The sequence below is a fragment of the Pinus tabuliformis genome, chromosome 7 (genome assembly GCF_031772625.1).
Source record: "Pinus tabuliformis cultivar Carrire ecotype Pingquan chromosome 7, CPIR1, whole genome shotgun sequence".
In the NCBI taxonomy this organism is placed as follows: Eukaryota; Viridiplantae; Streptophyta; class Pinopsida; order Pinales; family Pinaceae; genus Pinus; species Pinus tabuliformis.
This window is the reverse complement of record NC_142293.1, coordinates 1,971,916,162-1,971,930,312: the sequence shown is the minus strand read 5'-3', so window position 1 is coordinate 1,971,930,312 and position 14,151 is coordinate 1,971,916,162. Positions and strand designations below refer to the sequence as shown.

Sequence of the window (14,151 nt, the reverse complement as noted above, 5' to 3'; positions counted from 1 at the left end):
AAATCTTGAATAAATCGACTACTACAATCTGTAGGGATTTCAAAATAAGTTGAGGTCCTTGGCCAGTCCTTGTTGAAACATGCAGAAAGATATGTTGAAGAATCCATTTTCAGTAAATGTTAATACATAGCAACATTAAGTGGATATCATGACTATGACTGAATCTTATACATTACCGTAATAATTTATCCTCCGAGTAGGAGAATACTGAAATTGTAGAGTATGGTTTTAATCTTTTTTTTTTTCATTGTATATTTATCTGTTTATTTTCTTTGTCAAGGTTATGATACGAGGTTCGCTCACACCAGACTATACAAACACAAGGGTATGCAAACTCAGCGAATGTGCATTGAGATTAAAGTGTCAAGAATTTCCATAAAGCACCACTTACTGCCATAAAAGGATTAAACATTTGGATGCAATGTGCATTGGATTCTTCCATGCAGGGACAGATACATGAGTTTAATGTGAGGGCAACTACAGAGCTCCTACTAAAAAGATATGCAAAAGCTTTGACAGAAAACATGCCTAATATTTTCACAGGCAGCTCCCACAAATTCTGGAGATGCTAAAGAACAACAAAATGAATTTTCATGAAATGAGTCCATACAACGTTTACATGAACTCCTCCAACAGGCAGCTCCCACAAATTCTGGAGATGCTAAAGAACAACAAAATGAATTTTCATGAAATGAGTCCAGACAACGTTTACATGAACTCCTTCACTAATGGATGAACTGGTTAAACACGATTAAGACATATCTAATTCTACAATCTCATTAAAATCTGGAGTTACAAAAACAAACTATTGCTAAAATATTATATTGACATCAAATTGCTTGAAGTGCTAAAATAATATAAGTACTTGCGGTTGGAAGAATATAAATATTTTACAATTGAAATCTTTGAAAACTAAAATGTAGAACTTTCATCATTTAATGCCATTTCACTATTCCTTGTTGCAGTGTGTTTAATATTGGCGAGCATAGCAGATATGCTTTCTTTTGATCTCTTTGAAGCAACATTCTTTTCCACCAAATCCTTTTTAAAACTCTCCAACAGAGTTGACACATCTCTCATAGTTGGGCGTTCTTTGGGTGAATCTTTTGAGCATAACAAACCAACATGTAAGAGAGAAAGTAGGCATTTATATGCATCATTTTCTCCAATTTCAGCATCATCCATCTCCCTCAAGATATAAGGGTCAATTACCTCCTCCACTCTATTTGGAAATGCTAAGTTCACCCACTTATGCAAGTTCAAATCTCTTGCAAACATGTCACTAGTTGGTTTTTTTTCTGGTAAACATTTCCAATAACAGAATGCCATAGCTATAAACATCCCCTTGAGTAGAAACTCTCTCACCTATTCCATACTCTGCATTCAAGGAAACATTGATCAAGATTTACTCAACAAATCCATATCAAACTGTTGTGAAGACAATTCAATTAAAAATAATGTTCTAAAATATCCATACCTGGGGCAATGTAGCCCATGGATCCTTTTAGAGCAAGTGTTGAAGAAAGTGAATCATGGGAGGTTGCACCAATTAATTTTGCAATCCCAAAATCTGTTACAACACCATGCATGTTTGCATCTAACAACACATTGCTTGGTTTTATATCACAATGCACTACTTGTACACAAGCATCATGATGAAGATATTCCATGCCATGGGCCACATCTATGGCAATGTCTAATCTTGTTTCCAATCCCAGCTCACACACATCCTCAGCATTGTTGTCATCTTTATCAGGATACAAATGTTTCTCTAAGCTTCCATTACCCATAAGCTCAAACACTAAACCTTTGAAATCAAGATTGGAACATGAGGTTATAATTCTCACAAGATTTCGATGTCGAACATTTTGCAAGATTTTACACTCCCTTTGAAAACTCTTCACAACTTGGTCATTTTGCAATCTGAAAACTTTTACAGCGACAAGCATGCCATCACTCAAGATTCCCTTGTATACTGATCCAAAACTACCCTTCCCCAACAAATTGGCTTCAATAAATCCATCAGTTGCTCTGGAAAGCTCTTGATATGATATCCTTCGATGCTCTAATTTATGGGAAATAACTTGTGGGAAATCAAACTTTTGTATATGCAAATTTCCACTTGAGCAGAATCTCAAAAGAAAACAACACAGGATAAAACCAATCACACCAAAAATTGGCAATAGAACTTTTCTTAGAACATCAAAATGACTTCTTGGTGCTGGACATGTTGGTAAGGAAAATACTTGTGGCCCACAAAGACCTGGATTTCCAATTAAGGATATGGTAATGGTTTGATTTGTAGAAAATTCTCCTTTTGGTATTTCTCCTTTGAGATCATTGAAAGATAAATTCAAATAGTGAATCTCTTTCAACTTGTTGAGAGTAATTGGTATTGTCCCAGATAAGGAGTTCGAAGAGAGATCCAACATCTTGAGATTTTGTAGATATCCAAGTGAATCTGGAATAGAACCTTCTAATGAATTGTTAGATAGATTCAATGATTCGAGTGCAGTGCAACTTCCAAGTGTTGGCGGAATGACACCAGTCATTAGATTGGCAGAAATGTCTATAGTTAAAACATTTCCAAGTTTCTCTATCTCTGGAGGTAAGGGGCCATCCAACAAATTCCATGACAAATTCAAATAAAAACACAATGAAGGAAGAATGGTGACTTCTGGTGGTATGTTTCCACTAATTCTATTGTGAGACAAGTCTAGCAACCCCAAATTTTTGCAATCTCCTAAACTAGAAGGTATTTTACCTGATAAGTAGTTGTGATGAAGAGAAAGGATCCAAAGTTCTTTAAGATGGTGCAAGGAATCAGGAATTTTTCCAGAAAGCATGTTTCTACTAATATCTAGGAGACCAAGATGTTTTAATTGTTTGATATCATTGGGGATGTTTCCTTCTAATCTATTATTGCTTAAATCTAATAATTGTAGATTTTCAAGATTACCCAAAGGTGGTATAGTTCCATTTAAAAGATTTTTATATAATTTTAGATAAATTAGGCCACTAAGATTGCCAATATGTGGAGGGATGTTTCCTTCTATTATGTTATTTGATAATAACAAGTAAGACAAATTGGTAGAAAATAGACTTATAGTTGGGGGCAAAACACCACTAAATTTATTGTTACTCAAGTCTAGTTCTTCTAGGTGGGAACAATTGGTAAGAGATGTGAGAAAGGGCATGTTTGTGGTGCTCCCACTATCAAGTTCATTAGATACTAAGTCTAGCCGTTCAAGGAGTGATAAATTACCCAACTCAATTGGCACACTTCCACTCAACTTGTTGTCGCCAATCGATAATATCATGAGCTTGGAACAATTTCCAATAGATTTTGGTATGTTTCCACTTAGTTGATTTTTCCATAAATAGAGGCCATTCAAATTAAAGATATTTGACAAAGAAGAGGGAATGTTGCCTACCAAGTCATTTTGATATAAGGAAAGTGTTTGGAGATGGGTGAGCAAACCCAATTCTTGTGGAATGATGCCAGTGAGTGAGTTTGTAGAGATATCCAAGTAAGTTAGAGCAGAGAGATTTGAGAAAGAAATGGGAATGGAGCCAGACAACTTATTTTCAAAGAGACAAAGTGTTTTTAGATTAGTTAGCAGGCCTAATTCTTGTGGAAGGGTGCCAATGAGTTTGTTGGACGAGATATACAAAGAAGCTAAGGTGGAGATATTTGACAAAGAAATTGGAATAAATTGGAATTCTTGTGGAAGGGTGTCAATGAGTTTGTTGGACGAGATATACAAAGAAGCTAAGGTGGAGATATTTGACAAAGAAATTGGAATAAATTGGAATGTTGCCAGACAATTCATTTTCAAATATGTACAGAGTTTTAAGATTAGGGAGCAAACCCAACTGTGGTGGAATGGCACCACTGAGACTATTTCTTGCTACTTCTAAAAGATTCAATTCTGAAAGGTTTGCTATGAAAGAGGGAATAGTACCTGTGAGTCTGTTTGCACCCAAGTAAAGGAACTGCAATTGTTTAAGGGAACCCAACTCCACGGGGATACTTCCTTCCAGCTGATTGAAACGCAGGGAAAGAGTTCTCAAACGAAAGAGACGTCCCAATTGAGGCGGGATATGACCGTGGAGCGCATTGTGAGAAAGGTCGAGGGAGTGGAGAAACGACAAATTGGCGAGGGAAGGAGAAATGGTGCCTTGTAGATCCATGGCACTGAGGTTGAGCGCGATCACTCTGTCAAATGGATGGCGGTGGATGCATGTAACCGCAGTCCAGTTGCACAAGGGAACGGCGGAACTCCAATCGGCCATGGATTGATTAGCATTGCGGGTGATGAGCGACCTGAACGCCAGTAGCGATTGTCGATCATCGTGAAATGTGTGAGAGGTACAGGAAACGATGAAGAGCAGCAAAGAAAGTGGAAAATAAAACGAGGGAGACGACATCATAACTTGAAATGGGGAAAAGCGAAGAGGAGATCAATTGGCGTTCTGGGCACAACCTCTCAGCGATTTAAAATGGGGAAAGAAATGGTGGTGACGTGGTGTCAATGCGTTGTATTTTCAAGCGCCACTTCCCCATTTTCTTTTCGTTTTTTTTTCAATTATATGGGAATTGATTAATTAGGCACACACGAATTTGACTTTCTCACTAATATCTGAACGTACGAATTTGACTTGCTCACTAGGACCCGAACATTCACTGTTCTTAAATTACCTCCACCAATTTTCACCCTTTTTTCAAACGAAGTATTTCCATTTTAATTTATTTGGTATTTACATGAAAACGAAATAGTCTATAACGCGACTTTTTGAAAGCTTTTTTGGCGGGTTTTTCGGATCGAAATCCGGCAGGAATTTATTGGAATCACAAGTTTGATAGCTAGTTTCTGCACAATGAAAGCATCACAGGGGTTTTCGAGGGTGCTGAATCCAAATATGCAGTTAAAAAACCATTTTAACTGCAACAAATCAAAATTTAACCTCAATTTCTTCCACCGGATTCCGTCACCGGAATCTTCAAAAAATCGCATTATAGACAACTCCCATAAAAACACTCATTACCACCATTAGCACCATCTCATAAGAGTTGGGTTAATTTATTAATTTGCAAATACTTTCTCTATTTCCTAACCAATTTGCAGGCATGAAATAATTAAAAAGTTATGCACTCTTTAATTCTACTCAAATTGCATAATCATAGTGGGCTCTTTTGGAACTAAAGAAATGGAAAAGGACATTGTGGAGCTACATTTAACAAGTTTAAGAAATATTAGTTTTGAATTGGTTTGAAATTTCTTATTAATTTTTCATTTGGTTATGAAAACTAAATTTAAAATGATTTTGATTTCATTTATAATTTTCTTATTTGTAGTGATGATTTTTTTTTTTTTTTTGGCTTTTAATAAAGAAAGAAAGAAATTGTTTTAATGTTTACTAGGTTAAAGATGGTTTATGAGACATAATGCCTCACTATATGATTCATGTATTCGGCCCTTTCCCAGCTTCTCGACAAACCTCTCGCTGAATAAATTATCCCAAGAGCTCGCTGCTACAATATGACCTCACATTCTAAAATGAAATGCTTTTTTGTTTCCACTTTTTCAGAGGAAAAGAAAATACATACTCTTTCTTCGCAAACTCTTTTAGCCTTTTCCAACACCCTATTTCACAACCGAATTGATGAGAATTAGTCAAATATTTTAGCTCTCCAAAAAAAATTAAGCCCTATACACATTTTTTTTTAATTGTTGAATATAAACTAGGTTGATTTTAATTCCATTTGAAATTTCAAATTTGCATTCACAAAAAATATTGACTACTATATTCAGTTTTTCTTAAATATGATTTTGATTCCATTTTAATTCCATTTAAAATATCAAGTTTGCATTCACAAAAATATTGACTACTATATCGGTTTTTTCTTAAATAGGTTGATTTTGATTCCATCTAAAATTTCCGGTTTGCATTCACAATTTCCTTTTTGGTTTTTAATTATGAATCTGACATGGGTTGATTATGAAATTATGACATGGCATTTGAAATTTGACATATAATATTATTCATTAACAACACGGTCCCTGTGTCAATTAAAAAACTGTGGTGGAAATAGGAATCGCCAAGTGTGTGGGCCTAATTAATCAATTCCGATATATTTGAAAAAAGAAAATGGTGAAAGTCAATACGTTTTTTTTTCAATAGCGTGTTGGTGAGATGGAGAGATGGGCACCCAAGTCAAAACGCGTGTTGTTGAGATGGAGAGATGGGCACCCAAGCCAAAACGCGTGTTGTTGAGATGGAGAGATGGGCACCCAAGCCAAAACGCGTGTTGTTGAGATAGAGAGCTTTCAAGTGGCGTTCGGTCCATGCATGGGTTGTCTTTTCAAACGCGTGCCGTTGAGATAGAGAGATGCGGACACCGAAGAAAACTAGGGGAAGTTCTTCCGTGGTGGCCACGGATTAAAAATATCTCAAACGAAATCAAACAAAATATATGTTTAGTTGCGTTGGGTCGACGCGTTGATTTTTCAAAAGCGTGTTGTTGAGATAGAGAGAGACGGGCACTGAAGAAAAGTAGCGGAAGCTTGCCCATGCTGAAATCAAATCCTGGCCATATGAATAAAATTATCACAAAACGTATCACGAGCACAAGGATTAAAAATGTTATGGACACTAAATGTTAACATATGGGGGAGCAAGTCCAATTCTCCGAGAATCATACCACATGGTTTATGTGAGAAGTGGGCCTAAATAGTTAAAATGGAAATATCTGGAAAAAATATCAATATTCAGGGTAGAATGGAAATATCTGGAAAAAAAATATCAATATTCAGGGTAGACAGCTCTTAAGTCAATATCAATAGGGAAATATTTGGAAAAACTATCAATAGTCAGGGTAGACAGCTCTTAAGTCAATATCAATATGGAAATATTTGGAAAAAATAAAATGGAGGTGGTGCCACACCATTCATTTTCTGATAGCTCAAATTCTTCTTATGGTGGCCACTCCGTTAAAAATATCTCAAACCAAATCAAACAAAACATATCCCCCACCGCTCTTAAAGTGGCATTCGGTCAAGTTTCACGTTATGAGTTCACCGAAGACGTCTTCATCATGCTCTTAAGTCAAAACGCGTGTTGTTGAGATAGAGAGCTCACAAGTGGCGTTCGGTCCATGCATGGGTTGTTTTTTCAAACGCGTGTCGTTGAGAAAGAAAGGGGCACCGCAGATGCTGGTCATATGATCAAAAAGATGGTGGTCATATGAAGTACACTGCTCTTAAGTCAGTCAATATGTTTGTTTTTCAAACGCGTGTTGTTGGGATAGAGATAGAGAGATGGGGACACCGAAGAAAAGTTGGGGGAGTTTGTCCGTGCTCAGATGAGATGAGATGGGATGATGGCCACTCGGTTAAAAATATCTCAAACACCGCTCTTAAAGTGGCATTCGGTCAAGTTTCACGTGTATGTATGCTGGATGAGTTCACAATGTCTTCGTTATTGGGTGGAATTTTTGAATAATATTTATGGAAATGGTTATAGTTTAGTTTAATTGATTTATTGTGTTTAGTTATATAACTTTGTGTGTTCTTTTAAATAGATTTAATGTTTTGAAAATTTCTCTAATTATTTGGATTAAAAAGTTTTTGTTATGGGGTGTAATTTTTGAATAATACTTATGGATACGGTTATAGTTTTGGCGTTTCATCTTTTAAAGTTAGGTTTTTAGATGTTTAGGGTTTTTATTGTTTTTTAATGATAAAATAGGTCTTCGAGCCTCATTGTAACACAGATCAGAGGTGTGTAGCCACCGCATCTCTTCTTGGAGATAAGCTACTATTGCCCGAGCTAGTTATTTCCATTCTATATGTAAACATATTTCAGTTTTTTGATATTAATGAAATGAAGTTTTATTTTTGTTGCATCTCCATGTTTATGTTTATTTTTATATTTTGTTGTGTTCCTGCATAAGTCCGGATCAACCAGGTCCCAACACTTTGTTTAATTCAACGATTTCTTGATATAAGGTTATGTGGTTGACCAATAACCCTCCGCATAAATTAGGGCATCTTCGTCTATTCCCATACACACAGTCTTCGTTCCTTACAATGTCCCATTTTCCCATCCCCTAGGACACACATATGTTTTTTCACCAACAACTTCCCCATCCCACGAAGACCTATCTTTATTTCCTGGGACATACATATTTTTTCCTTTTACAAGTATAAATTCCCAGCCCACCTCGCATCATCTGTCAGTAGCACCATCCCCATACTCAAGAGAGCCCCCCGGCACACCTCCATAGCATGATGGAGAATTCAATGGTAGGTGACGAGTAACTTCTTGTCCCACGCCTTCTGTTAACTATGCACCTTGTAGCTTATAGTTTTTCCTTTATACATTGTTAAGCTTGTTCGACCAAAACATAAGATTGTTACCCTACGATGCAAAGGCTTATAACATATGGATTACAAGGACTAGCCCTAGGCTTCCTTGGAGCCTAGTATTACTCATAATACTGAACCTTATAGAAATGAGTCCCTCATTTCAATACCGACACTAAACCATCATCATGGACACAATCCTTTTCAAATAAAGCTCATAAGCATTCCCTTTAATGGCATTAGTCAAACCAAACAATGGCTGACACTACCCCCTAATGTCCATTGTGTATTGACTCCACAACATAGCTCATGAGGAAAGAAAGAGGGGGAAGGGGTTTGCCCTCCATTCAGGGAGACCATACTCCACCTCCCTTCCTGCCATGTAGGTCATTAAAACCCAATCAGAAATATTGTGGCCATTAATGAACAACCTTGACTTAACCAATTCCCAAGAAACTCCTCCCCAAAGCTCTTAATCCTTGTCCACTCTTCATACCCAATCATTCTGTGTACATTTCCACAATATTTGCGTGAATTATAATTCAAAAGGACAATTAAAATTATGTTTTGTACCGAACACAATTTTAACCATGCTCTATGTTTCATCATTCGTATTTACTGAACACTAAGTTAAAAAATATTCTATGCCAAATATAAGATTCACAATGAGCTTTATATACAAAACTCTTTACTTTCATTTGCATTTGTTTAACTAGAAAAAAACAAACGGGTCTCATACCCTCATCTGTTTAGCCATCTCCCATGTGTCTTCATCTAGTCTAAAGTGCCTCCACTGCACTTTAACTTGCTCAATTACTCGATTCTGGAGTGCAATCTACCTATGATCAACAACATGATTAACATCATGGAGATAATTTTTAAGTTAAGAGATGTAGGAGACATCATGTGCCTTCATAGTGGGAGGTAAGGCCAATCTGTAGGCCACTGGCCCCTCTCTTTCTAAAATCTAAAATGGCCCACAAAACCATGGTGCCAGCTTGGCATAAGACCTAATCCATAAAGAAATTTTCCTTGGTCTAATGCGAAGGTAAACATGCTTTCCCACTTGGAATTCCTTGTGCATCCTATGTTGATATGCATAGCTCTTCTATCTATCCTAAGCTATCTTCGATTGTTTCCTGATAACAATTATGTTTTTTTCCATTTCCTTGAGTTTGGTGTAGAGCTTGTGCTCTCTTAGCACTTGCAACACCACTGTGTTTTCGCTGCGACAACGACCCTCCAAAATTTATGCCTAATTCAATTTTGGAGCCTACGTGAACTATCGTTCCAAGCTACCAAGCATCGTCACGTTGTTTCCTTGACTATCACAGGGATTTCCCTAAGTGTTGTTTCCTCCTAAGTCGACGTTTCCCAAGTGTCATCACCTTATCTTTACGACTGGAATGCTTGTGTTATCTTACCCAAAGATAGGAGAAGGCATAGTTTTTCTTGAATTAGTAACCAACTTTGCTCGACATGCATCACACACACAAAAGCGATAAAAAGCACATCTTTTCTAAGAAAAGAACACTCTTTTCACACAACAGTTATAAGAGGCTTTGTTGGATGAAATTGTGCCCTCCTTGGGAAAAAATGCACTCCAAGATGACATGCACTACACTCTAGGTGAGCGCACTCCTTCAAGCTGACTAACTGTGCCCTAGTGGAGCGCATGCCTTCGGCTCAGTGAGTGCGCCCTTCGGCCAAGCACACTCCTTTAGCTCAAGAGCTACGCCCTCCTCATCCTCTTGCATGTGCCTTCCTTGTTGCATGTGGGCACACTCCTATAAAATAAGAGCCCACTTCACTTCACTTAACTAACTCACTCATCCGTTGACAAGTGGCGAACATGCATGGTATGGTTTTACATGTAATTTATTTATAATAAACTCAGTTAATCATTTCTTTCACACAATCATTCTCATTTTGGCTGAGCGTACTTGTTTGGCTCTAGGATCTCCTCATCGATCTTCTTTACAGGTAAGTTTTGCATGGTGCTTTTCTTGGTTTCTTTTGGTGTTTCCACTATCATTCTTATTTGTTTTGTTGGCGTTTTTACCCATTCTTCCTAGTACAAGCATCATTCTGCTGTTGCAGGTAGTTTTCTTGTGACTATTCGCATTTTGTAACCCTTCACATTCTGGTCATGAATGTGGCAAAATCTATAAGTATTTATGGATCCTTCCTCTTAGCATTCTAGTCATTTTATCTTGTTGTGGGACTTGTTTAAGCTAATATTGATCCATTTCAAGAAAGCATGCACTTCTAGAAATGAAGGCCTCACTGTCGTGGAAAGCTGCGCCCAGAAAACCAAATCTTCCTCCTGAACGCACTCTAGAAAATCAAGCTAGCCTTACTCTCATAAATTGTGCCCTCCATGAGCGCATGGAGCATTTCAAAGCAACATCATGCAAGCTTCGTTCTTCAGCTTGCACTCTGTTCCCTTCTTAGTCTCCTTGAGTGAACAACGCAAAGGGAAGGTTTAATCCTGACCCCTTCATGCTTCGGCTTATGCCCTACGCCGTCCTTGGATTCCCTTGAGCACATAACGCACCCCGAACCAACAATGATCCCCCTTCATCCTTCAGATTGTGACTTGCGCCCTTGAGGTCTCGCTCTCTCCTTTTGCTTAAGTGCACAATGCACCTTGAAGCCTCTCTAAGTCTTAACTCCTCTCTGGTTCTCCGACATGCGCACTCCTTTGTCTTGATGTAGGTTTACCTCACAACAACTGCCTAGCCTCACGTGTGAAAGGCTTATGCTCTTAACTACATCTGGTTTTCCTTTGAGCGTTGTTTGTTGAATTGTTACTTATAATAGATAAAGGATTTCTTATAGATAACCTTTGGTCACTACGAGTGTAATTCTACATGGAAGTGTTCATGCTTCAAGTCCTATTACACTCTCATTGTTTATTGGAACAATGCCTCCCACTACTCGTCGTGTGACTTCAAAAGAAGTCTCAGAAGCAAGTGTTGAAGAGATATTGGAAGTTGCAAAGCCTACAGTCCCCATCCTTTCAGATACATAGTGCTTTATAGATAAATCTGTTGAAGTCTCATGGAGGGACATCAAAGACACATTCATGCAAAAGCAGTTCCCTCAAGATATGTAAGATAGGGAAGTTTACAACCACATTAAGTGGTCCCAGATACACAGGATTGCATGCAGATTTTCGATGATGCCTTGTGTAGAGGCCATTGAGTGGTTCATTAACAACAGAAAAATTATATTCACAATTATAAGAACTATGGGAATTGTTACCTGATTTTGAAGTAACATCCCCTTCTTTTCCTTCATTTTGTTTAGCAAAACTGCTTGTAACAAATTCATCATACCTTCTCGAAAATGTTCTAGTCCATGTTGATCTACATACTTATTTCTATGGTGGTTGCTCATTCTTAAGAACAAGTGCTTCAGGAGGAGTTTTTGATTCTGCAGAGACATTATTATCATCCAATTTTTCTTCTGTATAAACATTATCATTATCATCCAATTTCCCTTGAACATAAACATTATCATCTAATTTTTCTTCATTCTCAATTGAAGAAGGAAAATTTATTGAAGGAAAATCCATAGAGTGATCTAGAATATGAATACCCCCTTTAGGATGTGGAAGATCATTATCAAATTCATAATAAAACTTCTTGGAAGTGAATTTATTCAAATGACTGAGTTGTTTATCAACAATGGAAGCATCTTTATCAAATTCAAGAAAAACTACATCTCTTGAAACAACAAATTTCTTGTTCTCTTCATCATAGGATCTATAAGTTTTATAAGTATTGGAATACCCCCAAAAAATACATTTGTGACTTCCGGCACACAATTTGTTTCGTTGTTGTTTAGGAATCAAAGCATAGCATGGAGAACCAAAAACTCTAAAATGTTGAACAATAGGAAGACGATTTGTAGCACCCCAAAACTAGAAAAATATAATGAATACCAAAAACATGCACTAAACTACAATAAAAAGAAATAATCATGCTAGCACAATTTTTACACAAGCAGAAATAGATTAATAAACCATAGAATAGTAGCAACAAATCTGAGCCATTTTATTAAAATTTCTTTGCAATTGAGTACAATAGAGTAAAATGATAGAACTTAGGCTTGCTAATGCAAACATGCAATACCTAGGTGAAGATCTAAGCAAAACTTTGACAAAAATGGTTCAATATGTCCTAATACAATGCCCAAAAAATTTTGCTGCTACTGGTAGGGATGAACTGTGATTTATGCCATCAAATTTGCTCCAAAATTTCTACAAAATTAACTAGAGGCTTCTCTCACCCAAATCTAACAAACCCAGAAAAATATTGGGCTAATTCTAGTTGACCTGAAAAGCCCCAAAATGTGCAAATTACCTAGAAAATAATGTTGCTACTTCTACTAGAGGAAAAATACAAAATGATCACTCAAAACTACTCCAAAAATTATGAAAAGTTAGAGAGACACTCCTCACACCCTAACCAATAAACCAAAAATTATTGTGAGCTAGTTCGAGCTGACCCCAAATGCTCAAATAGTGTGAAAATATCAAGTAAACCAACAATTCGCCTTGCTATAAGAATAAGGATTTTAGACCCGAATATCACCTAGAAAATTTTGAAATTTTAACCACAAATTGCTTCTCACAAAACCCAGAAAAAACCCAAAAAATTATTGCGCTAAATCCACCAGTCATTGAAACACAAAATTTATGTGTAGCCTTTCACAATCTACCGGTGACCTATAGAGATCAAACTGGTCTAAGAATGCACACTTTCCCTTAAGGGAAACTGATACAAATCCCTCCAAAACTTCTTCCTCAAACTTATAGCCAAAATCAGCTCCAATGCTCGGAAAAACACTACTACTCAACCCCTACAAAATAGTTGTAAATCCAACTTACAATAGTTGATCCTCCAATGAGCAACTCGAACTACCTCTGTGCCCAAGGAATGAAAAAATGAGTGAATAACTTCAATAAAGCTACGTGGAAATCCTGAATTGGACTCCCCAAATTACCTCTCTAGGGAGACACTCGAAATTCTCCGAAATGAGGGTGGAGTTCCACTTGGAAATTCCTTGTTTTAAACAACACTAGTTGACTTGGTTAAGTAGCTCAAGCAAACTCTCCAATTCTGAAATAAAATGCCAAAAAGAATGATCAAAGTGAGGCTCTAGCCTTTCTTTTATTGTTTCTTTCTCTTCCTCATACTATGGTTCAATATCTCTCAGACTATGCTTTGATACCATGGTTTGATTCTTCCCATGGTTCAATTTCCCTTTTTGGTAACCTCCACAACTTATTTTCACCTTACTTTTTCTTCTTTTCCTAAGTCCCAATTATTGCCTTTTCTCCAAAATTTATTTAATACCTCTACAACTTATTTCTCCTACTTTTATTTATCTAAAAATATTTATTATTCGCCAAAATTGTAAAATTGATAATTTCCCTTAGCAAAATTATTATTTGGGGACATTACAGTCCTCCCCACCAAAAATTGTTTGTCCTCAAGCAATGCCTAAACAAGTGCCCTCTCTGTCTACTGATCACTATTGTAACCACCAATAATACTAGGTTCCCAAATGTACCATTGAGTCATCCCCAATCTCAACACTGTTCCGAAATGAAGGAATCCCTCAATAACAACATCCCAAGCCATCCTAATTAATGTGAAACACACCTTGCTCCACTCGTTATCCAACCAGATAGAGGTACCAGAATCCCTCTACATACTATCAATAAGTAGAGCATCATGATAATGTAGCACTCTATCCAACTCCCCATGAA

At 37.0% G+C, this 14,151-nt stretch overlaps 1 protein-coding gene across 2 annotated transcripts; it reads right to left on the bottom strand.

Moving 5' to 3' along the window:
• Positions 1-234: 234 nt before the first annotated feature.
• LOC149256370 (uncharacterized) lies at positions 235-4,468 on the bottom strand. 2 transcript variants are annotated; one of them, XM_089460728.1, is made up of 2 exons: positions 1,478-4,468; positions 235-1,377 (listed from the first exon to the last, which is right to left on the bottom strand). In XM_089460728.1, the coding sequence occupies exons 1-2, from the start codon at positions 3,831-3,833 to the stop codon at positions 1,283-1,285; spliced, it is 2,451 nt and encodes an 816-aa protein (XP_089316854.1). In that variant the 5' UTR covers positions 3,834-4,468; the 3' UTR covers positions 235-1,282. The 2 variants fall into 2 exon arrangements, with proteins under 2 accessions (XP_089316854.1, XP_089316856.1); XM_089460730.1 differs by having other exon boundaries at positions 3,966-4,468.
• Positions 4,469-14,151: the final 9,683 nt, after the last annotated feature.

Coding starts and splice junctions, on each gene's coding strand:
- LOC149256370 (XM_089460728.1), bottom strand. CDS start 3,833: ATGAATTGTCTGGCAACATTCCAATTTATTCCAATTTCTTTGTCAAAT. Junction 1,378..1,477: donor CATGGGCTACATTGCCCCAG/GTATGGATATTT, acceptor CCTTGAATGCAG/AGTATGGAATAGGTGAGAGA.